Source organism: Salarias fasciatus, chromosome 1 (assembly GCF_902148845.1).
Source record: "Salarias fasciatus chromosome 1, fSalaFa1.1, whole genome shotgun sequence".
Lineage (NCBI taxonomy): Eukaryota > Metazoa > Chordata > Actinopteri > Blenniiformes > Blenniidae > Salarias > Salarias fasciatus.
The window spans coordinates 24242966-24266586 of NC_043745.1; the positions used below are offsets into that span (position 1 = coordinate 24242966).

Consider the following 23621-nt stretch of genomic DNA (forward strand, 5'->3'; position numbering starts at 1 on the left):
GAGACAAAAGCGATAAACACAAACCACAATATTCAGTCTAAAAGGAGAATAAAGGTGACACAAAGACAGGGGCAACAATATCGCACAATTAAACTCAAAGTCAGGTGTGGGGCAACTCCTCTGGAGAAACGAATAGATGTACCTCAGCTCTGTTTGGTCCAAGCAATGTGGCTAATTCACAGCTTGTGCACAGTTTGTTTCATCAACTGTTGAGCTGCAATCGCCTTTCAAAAAGGGCGACAAACGGCAGGACAAAAGGGAGACGAGAGGAAAAGAAAAGCAGGACGGAGCACATGGAATGCCTGCTGGTCAAAATGTATATGAGAAATTACAGTAGCTCCAGCAGCCAATCGCTCGGAGCGATGCTCATTAACATATGAATCATCTGCGTTGTGCTGCAGGCGCACTGCCATGATCTGCAAAACTCACAGCTCACAAAGAAGTGTCATAACCTGGAGCCCCAAGGTCTCCCATCGTGTTTGGATGTCATGGACAAACATATAACAGCCTTCCTCCTCTTCCTCCTCCTCCCGATGTCAGAGAGAACAAAAAAACACCCATTTAACAACACATAGAAAGACATGCGTGTATACATTCAATTCAAGGTCACGGCGCCATCAGAAGAAAGCCTGACTGCCCACACAGCCATAATTCATCCTCACTGCCACGTAGCATTTCTCACTGTCACGATACTGGAAAACATACGACTGAACGGTGAGGGGAAATGTGCATTTATGAAAAATGTGTTTAAATTCACCAGTCTTCTGTGCAGTTTGTCAAAAACTTCCAAATCCTGACAGCTGCTAATTTCTGTCTTGTCACATCTTTAATCCTATTTTATCATTCCTTGGTAGATCGAGATTATAAACTGCAAAGATCTGACAAGACTCTTGTGGAAGTTCAAACTAAAAAAAAAAAAAAAAAAAAAAAAATGTTTTAGAGCAAAAGACTGACATAAACTTTCAACTAGATTAAAATATATGTGTTTGGTATTAAAGTGCAGTCAGCTACTTTTTTTTTTCTTTTACAATTATTGTCATGACTGATCTCTAAATTGCTAGACTGATGATTTTATTGTGATAAAAAAAAATCAAATGACATGTTTGTCATGTTTGTTTCATTGCAGGTCAAACTCAGTTTGAATAAAATATGAAGATATTTTGAAATATTAAATGTTAATGCCATGCAAAACACACATTTGAATTTACCTCAATTGTCTTCTGTTAGTAAAAATGCTCCAAATTGAAATGACATCCGAACAGAGGATTGGCACTGCTTTTTTGTTTTTGTTGTTGTCTTAAGAGGCCACATAAAATACTACAGTGAAATGAAATGGCCAACAGTTATTTAAAGTTCTTCTGAAAATAATCTGTTAATATAAAGAAGTTTCTGATGACCTGCTATATTCGTTTTTTCTGTTTGTGCTGATTCAGATCATCCTCCTTTAATGCCTGTTCTTCACAGGCTAAAAAAAGTTTTTACCTTTGGATTTAGTGAATTAGCATTAACGTGTTCAAATCTCAGTAAAAAACCACATTCTGAACTAACCTTCATTTTTTACATTCATTTTCATTTTAAAATACAGTACAGGCAGTAATGTTTTTCACAAGTACAAACGTCAGATATTATAGAATGATTATAATCATTATTATTGCTACATTATAATATCTCCTCATTGATTCAATAGCCAGTGCACAAAAACTGAACTGGATTTAAAGAGACACAAGTTTACAGAAAGTGTAAAACAAATCAAACCATAAAATTCCTCATTTAATTCACCTGAGAGAGTTATTCAGTCTACAATGTTACATCTTATGGACGTTGGTATAATTAATGAAGAATATCTTAATTTAATAACTACCCAAATTGTTTCCACATATTTCAAAATGTTCACAGAATGTTCATTTGCACCTTTATGATGATTAATGTTTCATTTGAGCGAACCGTCTGCACACCTGTAATTAAACAAATCACTACATCATTAAATATTGTATTAAAAACACAAATTAAACACCAAACAAGCAAGTTGTTTCACTGAAAATTCTGACTAACTTGTGCAAATAAGCACTCAACCATTTAGTCTGGTGAGGTTCGTGTAACATGCAATTAAGATTCAACAGTCGATTAAAACCCAAAATTCAGAATCATTCCAACATTTTATTCATGCAAATTACCTAAAGAACAAACTTCAGGACAAGAAACAATAAGTTCCAAAATCTGTTTGATTGTTTAAATTTGGTAAAATGAGAAGGTTTTTTTTTTTTAATGTAGGTGTAATCTATTAAAGGCATGACTGTCCTTGTACATATTAATTTCTTTTGTTGTTCCAGTTTGTTTCAATTTGGGACTGTATTTTATCTTATTCTTGCATAGAAACGGCAATAACCCTGCACTAAAACGCCTTTGTCCCCATTTTATTTTTTAACTTAAAGGTTGTTTTATTTCAGTGTATTTAAATCTAAAAGTGGCTTTCATCTTACTTTATGTATAAGAAGCTTATTTATTTATTTATTTATTTATTTTATTTATTTTTTTTTTTGCAAGGTTGAAATAGAGTAAATAAAACAGCTGTCAAATTCTGACTTCAGCTTTTGGTTTCATGACGGAGGGAGGGCACATGCATGCACATGCAAAAAACATAAGCATCAGGGACGTTTATCATTCCGTCTCTTATTGTGATGCTCAGGGAAATTAGCATTCAGCTGAAAACTTACTGTGAAAAAAAGGGCAAGTGTGCCCCGACGCTGCGAGTTTACAATAAAAGGCGTAAATCTGGAGCTCAGTGAAGCTGGCATCCGTCTCCATCCCCAGCCCACACCCACTCCTCAGCTTCTCGGGACTCAAACATGCTTGTGGAAATGCGAATAATCAAAAGTGGAACTTACCAGTTTACGTTGACACCAGGTGCAGACACCACAAAGAGCTACCAGCCAAACGGCACAAACTACGAACGCAACAGACACCAGGAACACACTGAGAGACACTGAGCCTGAGGGAGAAACACAACGACACATGCAGACAGGGGGATTAGTACATGGAATAAAACGCTCGTCGTGCATTAAAGTTCACTGTAGAACCTGTTACAATGTGACCAAACCCAGTGTGTAATCAGTAGAAATGTTCTGTAATGTGCCGTCTTTTTCTTCCTTTCAAGATTCAAACAGCTTCATGCTAATGTTCCCCACATGCATCAATGAGGGAGATGCGCACGTGTCAGGAAGAGATAATATCGTGAGGCCAGACGCTATGCAATTACCAGCGTCCTCTTTCTCTCGTCTATCTTGTAAATCCTTTAGCAACTTTGTTCCCGGCTTGACAGATTAAAACTTCCTCCTCTATTTGTCATCTCCATTTCTTTCAATTACTCGCTCTCAGTGAGGCTGTTCATTCTGTTGTCTGACGAGTAATTCACAGCGCGGCGGCACAAAGGCAACACATTGTTGGCAAACAATGAGTTGGTAACTGCAGGTCGATCATTTTCTGAATTTCTCCGAGCCCCTAAAAAAATGATCCAATATCTGAATTCTTCTTTATTCCGCAGGTTTACTCTTCATTGTCGCTTGCGTAGTGTTAACCTCCATGTAATGTAAGCGACAATCAGTTGAAATGAGTTAATTTTACTTCATCCTCTCCACCCAGATGTATCCCGGTTTCTTCTATACATCTTTCATCAATCCAACCATCCACACATCCATTCATGTTCCCACCTTTCTTTCCCACGTTTGGTTTTTTTCGTGGGCAAAACGTCGAGGAGCATTTAGGACTGTAGCACAGTACGAGCACACAAAATCACCCACGCTCACATCCATCCCAACGGAGTAACCAGTTAACATGACGAGCATGTCCTTGGAGCACGCAGGCAAAATGAATGCAGTCTTCTGCAACACAAACTGCAGTCTCTTGGCTTGATCCTGTCGTGGACTTTTCGAAGTTGTGGTTTAGGGTCCGAGGTTGCGTTAACAATGATGTAATTCAATGCTATCTTCGGCTTCCACACCAGTGTTTTAAGGGATCGAATTATGCTACCGTTGTCGTCTCTATGTTTAATGTGGAGGTGCAGCAGATTAAAACTTTACTTTATGTCCAATCCAATCCTATAATTCAAGGAGAATCAATGCAGAATATTGTGAGTCGATCAGATGGTTATTGTTCATCGAACGCTGTAGTAATTGTTTCTTTATTTGCTCGTTGGTTGGGAAGATATCAAGGATTTACAGCAGGGCTGCTTTAGTAAGAAGATCACAGGGAAAATGCTTAGAGGATTGACAGCTCTATTGACATTCGAGATATCAAAAGCAGACAGGATGGGATTGCCAAAGTTACATTGGTACTGTCTGCTACTATGTTCTGCATTATAGAGCTGCAGTGATGCAAAGAGCAGTTAAAGAATAATGTGTGCTTCATTTGCAGTTACAGGTATCTCAGTGCATCTGTTTCACTTTCTATCCAAGCGACTCAGTCTGACATTGGATGCTATTCAATGAACTTATTAAAAAGTTGAGATTTTAGAAAGGTAGTATTGTACAAAGTGACAATATTTCAAGTGGTGCATCAAAATGTGAGTGGAAAAATAAAATCTACACCCACAAGTGCACATAATCAGAGTTCCTTTTAAAATATTCACTTCTTTTCAGATTTATATCAGATTTTTTGATTATGGTGGCAATTAAGATGGCAGGGTTGAATTTTGTGCTCTGAGTTCTTCACTCTGGCAGCAGCAGGTGGGTCGTGGTCGCCTCACTTTCAGAAGTGTTTCAGTGCTTAGCAGAGAAGTGCTCTCTATCTCAAAACTGTTTCTGTTCCAATTTAGAGCAACACATACAGGAGATCACAAAGCTACCACAGTGGAAATGAATGGAACAAAAAAGAAATACTCATGCTCTCCAATGAGAAACAATGACTCCTTTCACATCTTTAGAAAATTTGTGATCTCCTGTGACGACGCTATACATTCTTTTATATTGATAGTGTCTTATCAACTGGTCAACTTTATGATTTCAGATTTTAATACACCAGAAAAACTTATTTGATGCACAACACCAGCTCAGCACAAATAATCACCTTTAACCTTCTAAGCTCAAAGTTCCCAAGTTCAACAACAGAAGATCATTAATGGTGATACACATGCAGAGTCTGTGGTTTTGTTTGGTTTGTATCCAGCCGTCCATTACATTTAAAATATTTCAAAGGTGCTGTAGGCAGGATTCCGCATCTCCGCCATCTTGCTTAGGGTTACCTAAGCAAGATGGCGATTTGACCCATCTAAGATGGCCATTTGAAACCCAGCACAGCCAATCCAGTCCTGTTTTCTCTGACATCACGCCCTTACGCAAGTCAAGCCCCTCCCACAAGGGCGTGCGACGAACGCCCCTCGACCAATCACGGTTAGAGCCTCAGGGGCTCTTCTGATTGGTCAAAGATACCTGGAGCTGTCGAGATTCCTTTTCAGCTCAGAACAGAGACAGATGGAAACGCTGCGCCCTCGCGGTAGTGCAATTATGCTACACTCCTAAAGGATTCTCAATGGATACTCTAACATTTAATCCAAAGAAAACACAGAAAAATTAGCGTTGACTAGCAAAATCCTGCCTACAGCACCTTTAAGATGCATGTATTGACTAAATTGTATTGAAAACATGAAAGCCACAACATGCACACACAATTAAAACAATCATGATTTCTCTTGGTAGTTTTTATTATTAAAACAAATGAATACTATAAGAAAGAAATACCATGTTTACCGGACAACAAGTATATAAATTGCATCTGTCAAAAGATGTGACAGGAGGACAAACACAAGCTAAAAGTCCCGGTGCTGTCAGGACCTGATGGGTTTTGCCCCCTGCCTGGGTCTCCCATCCTGTTCAGCGTCCTTGTCGTTCCCTGTGTGCTTCGTCAGTCCCGCCTGTGTCTGGCAGCTTCCCCTCATGTTTCAACCTCTCAATTATCTCATCTGCCTATCATGTCTAGTCTCTGCCCCTAACCCAAGCCTATTTAGTGTCTCTGTCTTTGTTCTGTGCTGATTTGTCGTCTTCTTCTCGTGTCCTTCTGAGGTGGGTTCATTGCTGAACCCATCTCTACTCCACTCTTGTGTTGAGAAAGTGAAAGCTAATTCAGTCCTCTCCATCCCAAGCAGTTTTGCATGAAGCCAGATTTTCCTGTGTCCACTAATAAAAGAATAAATAATACATTGATACAGGAGCATGACTGCACTGATTTCTTCAAAGACCCAACTCACTCCATGTGCACCGTTAAAGGGGCTGTATCATGCTTTTTTAGTTCGTCCAAACCCTAGAAATGGCATTAACATGGCAATAGTTTATTTTTGGCGCTAAGGAAAAGTAATTTTGTGTGAAATAAAAGATTTTCTGGGGATAATTCTGAAACCCGGAAGAGAAAACGCTCTGTTTCACTGAAAATCCCGCCTCTCCCCCTGTGGACTTTGACTAACAGTGAATTTCAACCAGTCAGCGCTTCAAAACAAATACGCTAGCTAGCTTTAGCTCTTTAGCTTTAGCTTCTCTATATGCAAAGACACGCAAAAACGTCTTTTCCTGTTAGAAACTCACCAAGCGCAGACCCTTCAGACTCTTGCTCCTGCTTGATTGTCGCTTTCAGACGATGGTTAAAGTTTATCTCCGTAATCAGAGTTAGAAAAAAGCGGCAACGCTGATTGCCGAGGGCCTGCGGGAGGGGGGCTCAGGGGAGCCATCTTCACCGTGTGACGTCAACGTGGGAAACAGAGCGTTTTCACGGGTATGGGAGGGTCTGCCTCTCTGAGCAGCAGAAACACGAGGAAAGCTCAAACACGCAGGCACAAAGGAAAAAAACGCTTTGGGGGTGTTTTTGGTGAGTACATAACTATATAACAAGGTTAAAACATACAAAAAGTGAATTTCGCATGATACAGCCCCTTTAAATCTCATCAGGGTGAGTTGTATAGAAATAATAATAAGACTTATTAGAACCAGGTATGAATGTAAATACTATTTCAAAAGGCATTACAAAGATGTCATCCTGATCCAGCTACGGCTTGAATCTTAATATCATGCAGAGACATTGACTTTCTTGCATCCTTAGAGCTACCAGCTATTTGGCCGCCTGTCCCTCTACCGACTTCATGTCAAGGCAGATTGTTTTTGTCACATTTCTGCTCATGTTCATTCATTCAATACTTTCTGCCTGTTTTTTTTTTTCCTTTCACTAACGCTCCTGTCATTTCAGATCCTGCTGCCTGTCCTGCATTAACCCCACAGTGTCTGTTTCCTCACACCTATCTGCTCATCGGGCCTCCATTCCCTCATCACATCAGTACTTATGCTAATCCAGTTTTGACTGACAGTCAAGCTGTACCCGATTTTGCTTTCCAAGCTTTCTTGTCAGATCACCTGAGCGGCTTTAATACCCCGCCTGCCTTTGGACTTAGGCCTTTTTGCCGATTTGTTTTGCTCTATTTCCCTTTGATTTCTGTTCCTGACTCAGTTCATCCACTCTCCTTTGTCCCTTGGCTTGGTTTTTGCCTGTAAACTTATGGTAAAGGTGAACTGTTTAGTTTTTTTTTTTTTTATCCATCTCTGAATTTGTGCTAGTATGACAGGATGAGACATGCACAGCCCCGTGAGCTATGTTTACCCTGTGTGGTAACTTTATCTGAAATAGTTTGGGCTTTGTGCTGTTCAGCAGCATAGAAAGCATCTGTCTCCGCTCATTCTGCTTCCGCAGGTGGCGGTAAGATCTACACACGCTGCCTCGGGTCCGGGATCTCAGGAGCCTGCCTGTTGTCCTGTTTAAGAGTTTGCAGTAAATCTGTGTAACAGATTAATTCATCCGCAAGGCGGTCTGCTCCCTGAGCTTTAAGCACCTGAAGATGTTTTCTCTAAACCTCAGCATAAAGATGACAAACTATGTTTTTTGGAGACATATATTTCCTGACACACAGGGAGGCCCTCAATCTTTTAAACAAAGCTGAGCGACAGTCTCCTAGTTTTAACTTATGTTGGAGGTATACGTTGAATACTGCGAGATCTCACCTCACTCTGATACAACACTTGTGCGAGCTCAGCCATCTGCACCCTGCTGGCAGTCTGTATGATCTCCGTCACTGGAGAACAATCTCTGCCAAGGAGATGAGCTCATGCTCTCAAAAAGCTCACAGCACCCTCTATTAGAGACATTCAGATCTGTGGAAGTAATGGGCTCAATTACAATAAGTAAACACTGAAAGGCTGTTTAAAAGCACATTAATGTGAAATGCAATCATGAATTCTATTTCTGACCAATAGCTGGATGAAACAGAGGACATCTTCAGAAGTGTCGTGTACCTGCAGCAGATCATGACCGATGCATTCAAGGCAGACATGGACGTTTGTTTTCTGCCTTTTGCTCAATGGAAATGTCATAAGATTTTAAAAATAACAATGTGAAAAAATGAAAATGCAAAGCAAACCAGACAGTGAACTACTGTATAAATGAGAAAATTAACACATAATCACCAAATCTCCCAAAGCAATGTTGTAGAGAAGTTGTTTATTGGTGTGACTGGACTTGAAGACTGAGCAGCTCCATTAACGAGACACATTTCTAAACCTCCTTCAATATAGTTACAAGACCTGTGATTTGATTTTCTATTATAATGAACAGATTTTAGGAGTTTATATCAATTTTACTCATTATTTTCAGAAAAGTTTTTACATGAGCTTTACTCTGGATATTTAATTGTTGGTGAAGATGTCAGGTTGGGTCCTTTGATGAGTCGACGTCACGGCTGATATGAACTTATTCAGAGCACTTGTTGATTGTCTACACTAACATCAAGAATACACCAACACTAAAGCATCCAAAAGCAGATGCTATTCCTCAAAATACACCCCAAAATCCTTAAAAAGAACCTTGAGTTGGGGGAGTTTTGTGAAAGCACTAAAAGAAAGAATTGAAAGTGTTGTTTAATTTAGGTACAAAGCTGCAATGAAATCCAAGGACAAAGGAATTTTTTGGGGTTTTTTTATATCAGGAATTAAAAAGTGCATTTTGTGGTCTTTCAAATTAGTGATTAGCTGCACATGAATTCTGATGTCAATACTTTGAGTTTGCAAACCAATGCCAATAATCTTATGCAGTGTTACACAAAACACCGACTGTACATAATGATGCCAAGTCGCAGAAAGTTCAATAAATGTGAATTACATCCAGAAGAATTGCCTACTGAGCTGTGTTTCCTATCACACTGGGAACCTCCCATGGCTCCAAGAGTAAACAACAGACTGTTGCCATAACTCAAACGCCCTCGATCCTTTTTTTTTTTATCTATATCTTGGAATCAATGCGATTTCAGACGGATCTGGTTAATTATCGGTGGAAGTGATGTAAAGACTTGTTCATATTTAATCACAGGCAGAGGCACGGCGCCATTCTCTTTCTTATTTTTGTCCCTCAGCTATCTACTTGTAAAGTCATTAAGAACTCGACATTATTTCCATTCATGATAACTAAATGATTTATAATGCTAATGATTTCAACTGCTTATATACAAACCGGCTTTTTCTCTCTCTCCTACCATGTAGAACCCATATCAACCATTCATTGTTAAGTGCAGCCTTTGATTAATGCAGACTGAGTCGCTCGCTGTTAAAATGCTTTGTAAAAGTTGTTTTTTGTGTTCACAGGCCAAATGATTGATGCGGTACAAAAACACTCTAAAGGTCTTGGAAACAGATCCAGCTGAAAGCTAAAGTAACACAGAAGGTCACCAGTAACTCAAACAACTTGTGAATGTTCAATTAATGATTAATCCAGAGGTCAAAACTATCACTTTTCATACCTGGAAAAAAAGCACAAGACCGGCTTCTTTATGCTTTAACAATAAGACAGTTAGGCGCTGAGCCACTAAAATGTGTTATCATCAAACTGAAGTGGCTCTGACAGCACCATTAATCAATACTTACGTTAACAGAAATTCATTAGTTTGATATATAAAATGAGGGTGATCATAATGACAAACAAAAAAATAAAGATCTGCTAAGCAGATATCAAACCTGTCTTTGTCAGAGAACGCTGGAGTGTGTCCAAACTGGATGTCTTTGTTGGACAAAGCAGATGCCCAATGGTTGGTCTGCTCGGACATCTGGCAACCCTCTTTCAAACAAATGCGGATATTCTTCAAAACACAGCCCTGACCATTCATCCATCCACCCATCCATCCATCCATGCACATCCAACCACTGTAAACCCAGAGGGAGAGCCACTGCGCCACTCAGCAGTAACCGAAAACATTCTGCACGAACCAAACACAGCATGTTACAGGCATTGAGTTGACAGCTGTGGAACTGACAGCTGGTAAAAATGCTGTTACATTAATCCCACAGGTGTATTTAAATTACACACAGCATCATTTTTGAACACTTTGACATCTCGTTTGCACAACATCTCCCAAAACGATCTGATATGTCTTCTACTGGAATGACACATCGTTTCTGCAGGATGTTGTATGAACACTGGCCACAGTTGTGTGTTGAGCCTATAGAAAACAGATATAAATACAGATATACAATAAAATCAAATTGTAACAAAGTATAGCCACTCTTTAAAAGAATTTTTCAACTTGTCTCTTTCTATCTTTCATTTTCTCTAAAACACTCCCCCACACTGTCTCTCCTGATCCAGTTCACGCTCCCTTCATGGCGGGGTCCGGTTTCTCTCTCTCCATCAAATGTGCCCCCGACTCTCCCTCCTATTTCCTCTTCTTCCACCTGCTGTGCTTATCTGTTTGTGCTCTGTTCACTCGGCCCGTGGTGTTACTGCCTGGCACGACACAGAGAATAAGCACCATTAGTCACCAGAGACCTCCCGGGGAGCGTCTCCTGCTATAGGTCGGCGCAACATGGAGAGGGCCGCCACTGAGGGAGGTGACCCTTGACTGGCACAACAGACGCACTGCCAGAAGAGTTGCGACCGGTGGGAGGAAGATGGGCAGCCAATTATACCCGACGCCAAAGCAGAATGAAAGGGAAAGGAAAGTCTCCGTATGAAAGACCGCGACTACGCCAAAGATCAATGTCACTTCAACCATCTGTGTTTTGCTTCTTGCTTCAATTGCTATGATAAAAATAAACTGGTGTAACTCACCAGTTTTGATGATTGCAACCAGTCCTTCTGAGAAAAGCTCAGGCTGTAATATTCAGCACCGTCATGTAAAAGCAAGCCACTTCAATTCTGGACTCGGGAAGAACATGCAGACTCTGGAAAGTCTCAGTGGTGTTTTTTTTTTTTTTTTTTTTTTTAAGATATTCAGGTTTCCTATCACAGAACAAAAACATGTGTTTGAGGTTAATTGGTGGCTGCAAAATTGCCTGTAGGTGTGAAAGTGAGTCACTGTCTGTCTCTCTGTGTTATCCCTGAATATGGATGGATGAATAAATGTTCAATGGTGAGAAAATAAAAGAGGAAGCAGTGAAAAGTGTACAAGAGCACACAACAGTTTTACTCACAAGCTTTCAAGAAAAAACATAATGAAATTGGTAAAACAAACCAGACGACATGTCAGTGGTGGCATGCCTGCTCCTCGGTGGGTTTCCTGCAGGTACTCCATACTCGTCCCACTATGCAAAGACAGGCTTGCAAGGTGAAATAGCGACTCCACGTTGTGTGTGCAAAAAAAATGATTTGATGTGTCTCTTTCTATGAGTCTGAACACACAGACTGGAGACCTGTCCTGGACGTATCCCGCTCCTCGTCAAACGTTAGCAAGGGGAAGCTGTAGGTACGGAAAGTGAATGGATGGGCAAGACTTTCAAATCCTGCTCTTCAATATCTCATGATTTTATTTTGGCAGAATTTGTGCAGTTTGATGTTTTTCATCACACAAAGGTAATCCTAATTGTAATTATGCAACACTGATAAGAATTTGACAAAAATTTCCCCCCAGGGATTAATAAAGTATTTCTAATTCTAATTCGAGAGAAGAGCAAGGTCTTCTTCTTCAGCTCTGCACTCATTTTTTCTTAAATGCTAGCCTGGACTGGATTTTCATTTTCTTTTTTTTCTTATTTATTCATTTTTTTTAAATCTCCTTCACCTTGAAAGTATTTCCCAAATCATGCAAGTTTTGAAAGTTTAAATCTCAACTTCTCTTTTGTTAAATGCACACCTTCGTCAAGGTTATATATAAAAGGCTAAATGGTAGAAACTAAATACACAGTAAACCCACGACTGCCTGAGGGAGAGCTGTCCTAAGAATTATTGCCTAACCAGGTCAGACCAGTCAATCTATTCCTCTGTTACGTGTTGTTTAGTCGATTTCTGTCTCCTCGTTGGAAAGAGACCTCGCATTTTTCCGCTGCAAAGCTGAAACCAGAATACACAGAATAAACTGAATAGGGTGAAAATAAAAAATACCTCCAAGGCTGCACAGGTGAGATCGATCATTTGAAAGGAGAGAGTGTTGGGAGGTGGGGTTTAAAGGAAATTCTGGCGCATTGACAAACGGCAGGAACTTATTTTGACCAAAAACCCAAGCTTCTGCTGAATATGGAGACCTTGAACCGTCAAGACAGGATCCGTATCAGCGACGCTGCCTCTGCAACATGATTTAGTAACTATGGAAACACATGCATGCCAACAGGTGAGAAGGGAAAAAAGCTATTAAAGCAAAATGATGTTATTCTTGCTCCATTATAAACAGGTCTCCTTTTGAATAGTTAATGAAATATCCTCCTCAAAACATTACACAGTACCTCCTTCCTCTCACTTGTTAAATATATTTGGCATGACTCATTCATCTGGCATACAACATGAAATAGTTCATCTTTGCTTTTTGAGGGGTTTCAGTGCAACTGAAAAGTGACAAAGTCACACGGCGCCCTCTCTGTCACGCGTGTTGTATTTCCCTGACGGCGGTGACGATCACCAAAACTCTCAGATTACTCTAACAAGAGAGAAAGCATCAGTCGTTTGAGGAAAGTTCAAGTGACAAAACCCTCCAGCAGTCATAGTAACGATTGGAATTGATGTCGTGACTACTGAGGAGATCGGGGTGGATGGATGGGCCAACCGAATGCCAGACTTGTGAACGCCACACGCAACCGTTGTTGGTGACCTTCTCATCTTTGCAGCCACTCGGGCGTCTTCACAGTAATCTGATGATTTGACCTGAACTCACAGCTTTCCCTCAAATGATCCAAGTCACATTTGTGCTTAAAATGTCTAGACCTTCGGAGTAGTGTTGCGTAAGTTACAAAAAATAATCGTTTTTTTAATCACAGTAGCAGCCATTCACATCAGAGTTCAGTTACTTCAGTGGTTACTATAAATTAAAAGTAATAATTACTTAATTCGATAGTCAACCTTTGCTCACTGAAGTGTGCATGTTTGTTTTTTTTAATAACGTGCACAAAACTGTGTTCTTACACGTTTCTTTAACGTTGGTTAAGAATGAGTGTTTCAGTCTGATGACTGATTTACTTGCTTTTAGATGCAATCATTAGCTGTTCTATAATCTGACTGTTATTAGTTCATTTATCAACTATGGGAACAGCAACAAAGAGGCTGAGATAAACAAGAAACATGCAGACAGATCATATAAAGGAAAACTAATGCTGTTAATTACACATCACAGGTATGACCGAATGTTAATATTAGTTCAAATAAACTATTTCATGTTGCTAACAAGAGGATTAAGTTAGGAAAGCCCACTGCGGCTCGGTTTGTAGAGCGGTTCAATCCCCCAGCTCACTCTGTCCTTGTGTAAAAGTGTCCTTGAGCAAGACCTTGAAGCCCAAATTACTCCTGTTGGAGGCTGAGCGCCGTGCAGCCGCTACCATTGGTCCATTGGTCTCTCTCTGTCTATCGTGTGTGTGTGTGTGTGTGTGTGTGTGTGTGTGTGGCTCATGCTAAACCTAATGACCGGTGTAGTATGGAATATGGACCCCCCCCTATGGAAAATGGACCCCCCTCCAAATTTAGGGAATTATTTATTTATTTTTTTTTTTTTTGAATTATACACACATATAATAGAGACAAAACAACATTTTGAAAACAAAATTTCTTTATTGTGGTGTATATTAGCTCTTGTATGAACTTTTAAAATATAACACACTGAAAGGCAAAGACCCATCATATGACAGCAGTTGAAGCTGCAACAAAATAAGTCATTCTTAATTTCAATTAGTTCAAAACGTTCAAAAAGAAGGTCAACAAGTATGAACTACTTGATGGCACTCTTCACTACGATCACCCCAAGATCCAGAAGCACCTTGGTGTCATCAGGGTTACGGAGAAGGAAGCCATCCTCCATGTTGCCATGTTGCCCCTACAGCAGGTCACCAGGGTGTCAACAAGACCACTTCCCTCATTATGAGCCGCTACTTCTGGCCTGGCCCTCAGTACGACCAGATCGCAAACTTTATCGGTAAGAGATTTATACTCATTTATGGATTCACTTGTTAAATATGCCAACTTATGTAGTAATTGCAGATGGGTCCATTTTCTATGGCATGGGACATGTACCACCCTGGTATTTTATAATGTTTTAAAGTCCCCGGGTCCATTTATCTATGTCAATTTATGTAGTTGTTGTTGTGTATTATAGCTATTCTTCTTTTTTTCATACAGCTTCCTGTGATGACTGTCAGTGCAGCAACTATCTTCACAAGGTCCCTTCAGTCCTCCACCCCCTCGCTCCTCCAGACACCAGTTTCACTCAGTTTGGGATGGAACCTGGTCGGGCCCCTCCCCCATCAGCCAGTGGTAACCGGTATATCACTGTGATAACCGACTGCCTCACCAAGTGGCCTGAAGCGGAGGCCATACTCAACAAGGTCTTGGTGAAATTGGTCTGCCGCTACATCCGCCGGTCCATTTTCCATGGGGGGGGGGGGTCCATATTCTATGGGGGTCCATATACAATCTTACACCGGCTCAAAAATTCCTTTTTGGGGGGGGGGGGGGGGGGGGGGGGGGGGCGGGGCTTAGCCTTCTTGATTTTAAAGGATTTATCGTTTTTTTATGATTTCAAACTAAGTGAATCAGCATTCAACAAAACTACTAAGTTTCAGCATTTACATTCAAAGTCGATACACAAAGGTAAGTTTGCAACGGAAGTGGCAGATGAGCATAACGTTAAAGAGAAAGATTAATCAGTTTTAAAAAATAGTGTTCCAAGACAGTTCTGCAGAACATGGCTTCACAGAAACACTTGAGAAAATTAGACCTGAAAGCATCTTTTATTGTAAAAGTTTGAAACTGTACAAGATGAAGGGCAGAACAAATTAACTCACCATTACAGACTATAATAAAGAAACTGTATTGAATGCATATTTTTGTGATTGTTCTAGACATAGTGTGGGTGAGGTAGCCTAGTTTTACACTGGTGGAAATTTGATTCCTCAAGAACAAGGTTGAGACCCTCTGGGATGGAGGGACAGTAAGTCTGCAGAGCTCTGTAGTAGCAAGTCCAGCAAATCTCCCATAATGCAACACTATTTTCATATTAGTAATCAGTGTTAAAGTTAAGCCATTACACCATAATGCGTCTGACTGATGGAACTTAAATATGAGAAGAGAATTAAATGGCTTAATTACACTGGCCTGTTGAATAGATCGAGCCTAAAATGCATTACTTTTGTGAAAAAAAAAAGAAGAAGAAGAATGGACCCAATTTAAAGGCGTTGTGGAGACACATTAACACATTGCATTAACACATTAACTGCGTGGATCAAGAGTGTTACATTCCATACTCCTATTCATAAAATAAATATCATTCGGAGGTGTTTCTCACATTTGTGAACGAGGCATGTGTGAGACGAATCCCACGTACACTGTTTTTATTCCACCCGCCATTCGTTTCTGTCTCTTTCAGGAAGCGTATATTCCCTAATAGATGCCAGCTGACTTCATTACGCTGCTGCCAAGCCATCACTGTGACTCTGTAACCCTGCAATTCATTCAACTGAAACCTCAAAAGCGTTCGCTCAGTGCCTGTTTCTTACCCGAGCCAAACCCCACGGGAGACGGGCATCTACAACGTTGGCCACTTTACAGTTTAAGCTGCTTCTTCCTTTATTTCATCTCAATACAGAAGTAACTACCATCTGTGAGAGATAGCTGAGACTATTATGGGGGTCAAGTGAGAAAAAAAATACATTTTCCAGTGACAGGCTTCACCAGCCGAACACTGGAGCGCCATGTGTTGCAGCACATATGAAGAGCAGCAAACGGGCTGTTGTTTGCCGTCTCAGAGGGCCATAACACCACAGACCCATGACTGACTCATAAACCAATACAGTTGACTGGCAGGTGTGTTTATCCAGGCAAAACATCTCAACCGTCTGCAGGCAGAAGCCATCAAAGCGTGTTTCTGGAAGAACCGCGATGTGTCGTCCGTAATGAGGAGGATGTGCGACAAGACAGGCGCCGGGTGAGCAGACACAACCGAGGAGTCATTACGACTCGCGCTGAAATCCTGACGAGGAGGACAGAATAAACGGGACGACATTAAGAACTTAGAAATTAATGGATGACTATATAACAGACATAAAGAAAGGTCAGTTCCAAACAGGTGACTACAACACATACAATATAAGCAGCTTCTCAATCAAACCACATCGTGTGATTTTCATTATAATGTAGTTAAATTAATGGTGTCCATTCATTCATCAGCCTTTCACTGCTTCATCCAACTCTGAGTTGTGGGTCATTGGAGCAAATTGCAGCTGAGTACCGACAAAGGCAGGGAACAATCAGGAAGCGCAGAGAGACGGACAATCACACAGGCTTCCATTCACACCGTCAATTTAGAATTAAATTTAGGTGATTTAGAGTCACCAATAAATCTCAAAGCATATTGATGGAATGTGTGAGAAAACCCAGAGAAAACCCATTGACTGAACAAAAACATAAATGCAATACTTATAACATTTTATTTGCTGGGCCATTAATTAAGTTTCTGAAAAGCTAATATTTTTATGAGCAAGCCTCCACCATCATATGGAACAGAGAAAAGTTGAATTTATATTAAAGACTTTGTTCTATATAGTTGCTGATTTTTTTTTATTATTAAAATAACAATAACCTACAGTATGACGCACTCAGAACACTGATGAATCACTCCTTTAACCAACCAAAAGTGCTCACTCTGGTCATTTATATATATATTCAGCCTCTCCTGAAAGTGTAATTTGTAATTTAGAATAAATATCGTCTAAAAAGCACCGCAGACAGTATTTTTATTGGTGTCAACAAATCTAATAAAAAGACTAAAAATATCAGGGAATAGATCAGACTGGATCATGTCTGATTTATCTGTAATCTGAAAGCAGATAACGGTTTGTCTGCTGAAATGTTGTGGCCATTCTGGGGTTTAGACTCTTATCCGTCACGCAGCGCCACCGGGGAGCCGTCGCTGCATGTTGATGAGCTCAAGCATCCAACGAGAAGTCTTGCAGCAGATGGTTTGGCCTGCACAGATCTCTGATCACAACGCCACAGAGCCGGTTTGGGATTACACCGGGACAAAGGAGCGACTGTACAACCTAAATCCACAGAGCAGCTGTGGCAAGTCGGCTCAGATGTTTGGAAAAACTCACCGTTTGCACTTTAGTTGACTCGGTATGAGCAACAGAGCAGGCATCGGATTGTTTGATGCTTTGTTTTCTGTTTGACTGCGGTTCATGTAAAGCCAGCTGACACACAGATAAGATTTGTCACATTAATTCTGAAAGCATCCCCCGTTTACTTTTGTTGACTGTTTGCGGAGGCTTTGTACACTCCGCTGCCGATCACGTCCAAAGCTACATCAAATCCACGGCTGAAAATAATCTTCCTTTTTCCGGTTTGAGTAAGGTTTAATGAAGATTCTACAGTGCCGGGCTGTTTTAGGAAATCGGTAATTAAAGTGTAACTTCATGAGTCATTTTTTTTGACATTTACATTTTCAGTGGGATCGAATGCGTCACGTCTGAGAGAATAGACCGGACTGCAAATCACTGAGGGCGGCCGGAGAAAGTGAAGTTAAATTCACTTAAAAGCAGGCGGTCTGAGCAAAAGCAGGCACAAAATGTCAATAATTCTCGCCTGTTTTAACAGTAGAGCAACAACACCCTCAAGAAAGGCAAGCTTGTGTTTGTACTGAAGGCAGTAATGAGCGAAAAGGAGGCAGGTGAGAAGAAGAGCGGGAAAGATCAGATGATGCAACTGGTGGGAAAGCGTGCAGCAGGTGGAAGTGACCTGAAATGACACAAGGGTGAGTGACAAGGAGGAGAAAAAAAACCCCACAATATTAAAACTAGACCACAAATCTGTGGCAGTCTGGAGCTGACAGGAGGTGGAAGTCGGGAAGTATTTTTAGACTGGGGTGAACCTGCCTTATCCCAGAAGTCCTATTAACTGCTTAAACACCCTGAATATCGTCTCAGTCCCAAGAAATGTTTAACAAATTTCTCACCATGGGGGAAACAATAAGGTTACGCATTTATGGTGACATTATGCCCTTCTGCAGATTTACTTTTAATACCTGAGGTGACAAAATCCATCCCTACTTACTGTGATCAGATCACTTCACTTCAGCGGAGCAAAAACATGAAATCAAGTAATTACAAAGAGCTGAACAAAAGGTCATGAGCCAAATCCCAAGTAAAACTGATGTTATTATCTCTCTGCTTTGTCTCACACCAAGTCGTAATAGCTGGTTGCTGGTTTCGGGACAGTGGGGCAATGAATGGGTGATGTGGGTTAGTTACAGACCGCAGGTGGATCACAAAGCAGAATACAATGAAAAAGTGTTTTCACATTTTCACATTTGATCATCATTTTTGCATTCAAGCTTTGAAATCTTCTTTGTTTTTATTTTATATCCAGCTGATTTTTTTCATTGGCGTAAAGCACGTTCTGTTGCCTTGATATGGAACATAAAATTGTCAAAAAAGTACAAAACAGAAGGAAAAACATCTTTGTTTCATTGATTTCAATCATCTTGACTTCTTCATTCCATTCTAACATTTAGGAAATGTGTGAATGTTTTCACAAATTTAAATCATAGCATACGAATCCATCTGTTGCTTTTATCTATTGTTTACCTCAGCGTGTGTCAGAATTTGAAGGCTGCAAAGCTTTGACTGCATGTATTTGTCTAAAGTCAGACAGCAGGCAAATCACGACGTTGGCTGCTGCAGTTAAGAAGTGAAAATGCAAAGATTAGAAATGTGCTCTTTTCTCTATTCATACAGTTATTCTAATTCACTTTGTGAAAATATTGTGAAGTATTATCATATCATCACTGTTGTGATTCATGACTTTTTCCTTTTGGTTATAACACAGCCAGTATTTTGAACATGAGCAACTTTTCCCTTGAGCGAAGTAAAAAAGAAAATACATAACTGAGCTTCTAATCTGTGATATCATGCAAATGTAGAGCTGGAATCAGCAGCTACAGTAAATAAGATTGACTTCATGGATTCACAGGAGGTGAATAATAGCAGTATTATCTCCACACTTGTTAGTCAAAAAAATGCTCCCTGATCCCATGGAAATAATCCGGGATTGAACCTCTTTCACTTGTGGAAATTAATTCTCCTTGCAGTGTGACACCGGCTAAGAGCGCATGTTAAAAGCTCGGCGTTGCGTTTTTGTCACATCATTTTTATCACCTTTCTCACGCGCCATGTAAACCGATTTTCACCCCATTTTAAGACTAATGGGCGGCATGCTAAATTCAGCTTTTTTCACACATCATTTAACAAAAACCAGGCTCCCGTTGGCTGAGCCTGTATTTTTGTGGCACGCCGGCCCTGAGTGAATCCGCCATCGTGGCTGGTGAAGCCCTGGTGTTTTTTTGCTCATTCTGGCCGGATGTGCTGCCGTTTGCCGTTTGTGCGAAGACAATTCCCCGTCGTGCGATTGCCTGAAAGAGACACTGCCTTCAGCTCTTTCAACCCCGAAACTGCAGACTTGTAAGCTGGCATGTTGCAACCTACTTGGCCAGCCCGAGCCTGAGCTCACATCATTTGTGATGAAGGAAAGGAGCCCCTTGAGTCCTCTCCACAGATGTGGCTTCACTCTGAAAAATTTCACTTGATTTACTGGACACGATGATCCAGCAATATCCCCGCTCGTGTCCCGGGGCCACTGCAAGAATAGCTGCTGAAAATTCCCAACGACTGTTTCCCTACTTGAAACATCTTATATCTGTAATGAAATATTTTAGCACTGTACACTAAATCTAGTGTAAAATAAAAAAGCCACATTGACACATTGAGACACACATTTCCTCAGTGGGAAACTTTATCTTGTCACTTTTTTTGAGAAGACGACACAGAAAACCCAAATAAGTCTTTTTCACAAGTGACTTTAACCCGAATAGACTGTAAAACAAAGAAGCCGAGATAAGATTAATCACACATATGTCAAATGGACAAAGCTTGTCCTTTTCTCCGTCCTCCCTCGGCCTCCTTTGTGTACTCTTATTAGTCTAGTTTTGCGTCCCAGTTCAGTCAGAGTCTGCGGTCTGAATTGTTGGATGTGCCCAATTTCATAGGCTCATTCAAATATCACCCAAAAAAGCACCTATTTGATGAAAATAGTTCAATTTCTGCAGCGAGTTGTAAAGATTTATCTTGTGTGTATTGTAAATTCATGTGTATTGTAAATTCACAACCCAATTTTTGAGAATTTCTACACTGTGAAGAAAATCACTGTGAATAAAACTGTCACCATTTGACAGCACAACACACTCGCACCTGACGGTGAAACTCAGGGAGAAAATTACAGAAAAGCGTCCAAAGAAAATCACATTTAAGGACAAAGAAAGGCACAAATTAAAGCCTGGGATTCAACATCTTGTTCATGAAATTCAGGATGCGTATCACCTCAACCTGCTACACGCAAACACATCAAAACCAAATGGGACAGGCGACCCTGAAAATCAGAAATCCAAATTTGAAGTTTCCACTGTACAAATGCATTTGCAGTCAGTGAGGAGAGAGAGCAGAGAGCGACAGGATGGAATATATTTTACTGCTAAAGCATGGAAGAAGCTCTGTTTGCCTCAGTCTTCAGGCCACACACACACTTCATCTTTAACATTCTGCATTTGTTTAGCGGACAAACATTAACAGGGACAAACACGGACACTACAGGACTGGATGATTTACTTTTTTCTTCAAAATTCCTTGTTCTGCTTCTTAACCTTTATACAGTCTTATTATTTTGATCTTTCTTGTCTTTGTGTTGCTTTAGCTTATTCTGCATTACCTTATGCATAATTATATTAAACCTGAAGAACAAAGCTGCAACACCCACTGATGTTCCACAATTCACTTTGTTTTTTCCTTTTCAGACATTGCCCTGCCCTGATACTTCTCTAGAAAGATTTTCCTTCAACATGTATTGAATCACTGTTCTTTTCAGGCGATGGTATTTTGTCGTATCGCATTAAGGCATGACACAAAAATATCAAAATGTACTGGTACAAACCATGGATGGCACTGGAAATGGAAAGTATTACCCTCAATGATCCAAAAGTGCCACAGGAAAAATCCTATTACTGCCATATTTGAGCACACACAAAACTGTCCCCAGCGATAAACAGCTCGACAGCGAAAGTTTGATGGAAGCTGATACGGCAGGAAGGGGAAACAGAGCATCAGAGAGTACGGAGTGAAAAACTGAAGGGCTGAAGAAAAGCAGAGAAAACTGTTACCGTGATGAAGAAAAGTAATTGTGGGCTAAAAGCACTCCAGCCACAATGGAAGAGATTAATTCACACATTTTTCCTTTAACAGCCGCTGCCGGCTGGCTACACTCGTGCCTTCATTGCCATTGTTTTTTTCTTCATGGTACGTTTTTTGATGGATGCAACTTATGTTCCGGTGTGACTTATCATCCAGAGAAGAAGCTGTACTGTGCGTACAACAACACATGATGTTTTATTCCCTCATGCACTTGATTAAATGATGTTGATGTGTTTGTGCTTTCAGATTTGTTCTTTCAAATAACAGTTCCTTTTCTCTTGTCCCTAATTTATACCAGAAGTGACAGGGTTGTGTTTTTTTCCTCTCATTTTTTCCATCATGTGCATCTGCAATATCCACCAATGCCAGAAGGCCAGCAGTTTGTTGGCTTTGCTGTTTTTGTCCCTCAGAGTCAGAATCAGTTTTTGGGAATCAATTGCGTATAATCGCACTTTTCTTTCGTTTTTGAAATTCAGCCGTTTTGAAATGCAGATCATGCACTGAAAGATGATTTGCTGGTTAGTCTCTTTACAATGTAAATGTTGAGCATGTTAAGAATACATTTACTATATAATGTGCAACCCTAACTGATAACGGTATCATTACTACTGCATCCCTACTTCAACAGAATGATGTATAAACTTCATAACGGTTGAATTATCCCAGAGTAAGTAATGTTTGCATTTTTCTTATTTCAGGTCTGAAAGTGAGTTTTGAATGACGGCGGTCATAAAGTGTTTATAACTTTTTATGTCTGTAGGTTAAACTGTCACAAAGAGGGATAACATCATAGTTCAGAGACTGAAAACTGACTGAGGTGACAGAAATTTAATGTGGAAACAGTCAAAACAGGGAAATCAAAAAGATGTGGAGTTTGCATTGGGTTCAGTCGGCTCGCTCTGCCTGCAGCACTCACCCATTCTGAATATGAAACTGTTCCCTTCCCGGGAAATAAAGATGATTTCTTGTTTTGAGGATCATTGCACGTGGTACTGTGCGCTGTCCATCATCCCAGGGAGCAGATGGAACCGCTCCACTATCTCGACATTAGAATATCAAGTTTGGTCGATGCCAGCATATGAGTTTCTTTATATTTGATCACAATTGATGAACTCAGAAAGACCTATTCAAAACACACACTCACACCTTTTGTTGTGCCTTTTTAATACATTTATTTTCCCAGCGTGGAGTCTGGGCTCTTAATTTTAGAGCAGTGGACTTGTGCCAGGATTCAAATTCTAATCTTCTTGGTGTAACATCATTGCAGCGATAAGATCCGTCTTCCATCTCAGCTCTCCTGCTGTCTGTTCAGCTCCTATCTGATCTCTCTCCCTGTTTCTGTTGCCCCCTTTTTTTTCTTCCAAAAAAAAAAAAAAAAAAAAAAAAAACACAAAGAAATACACGTACAAAAGCTCCTGAACACATTTCCCCTTTCACGCAATACACTGCTAAGATCCAGAGATGGTCCAGAAAGAGGCTCATGTCACACACACAAAAATAAAAACAAGCAAAATTAAAAAGAAGAACTGAGAGTTGATGGCTGTGGAAATCGGGCACCATCACCATCATCTAACCGAATAATCTACTGTAAATGCTGGGCGTGTATGTGTTATTAGGTTACAACCAGGCGCCTCCCTGCACACCCCCCTCATTACCCGACTGAGACGGCTCCGTTATGAGCCGTGATAATGAGGCCAGCGTGTGGTCAACAGTTCAGCCACACAACGGCTTCCCTCGGCCAGTTTACTGTGGTCAGGCAAGTCTGAGGCCAGGCCAGCAGGTAAAACGCTGCAGAGATATATCAAACAGATATCTAAGGAAAGAATCTAAAGTATTGTGCACTCCATGACAAAGATCCTTTGACAGACATTTGAGCTTCATGCAGCGTGAAAATATAGTTTGAAT

The 23621-nt window shown here is 40.4% G+C and overlaps 1 protein-coding gene across 5 annotated transcripts in view; it reads right to left on the bottom strand.

Moving 5' to 3' along the window:
* The window catches only part of syt7b (synaptotagmin VIIb), a 105960-nt gene that overhangs the window by 46169 nt on the left and 36170 nt on the right, over nucleotides 1–23621 (bottom strand). For all 5 annotated transcript variants that reach the window (XM_030094564.1, XM_030094556.1, XM_030094548.1 and 2 more), the window contains exon 2: nucleotides 2886–2989. In XM_030094564.1, the coding sequence (XP_029950424.1) occupies nucleotides 2886–2989 (104 nt within the window). The remainder of the gene's footprint in view (nucleotides 1–2885; nucleotides 2990–23621) is intronic.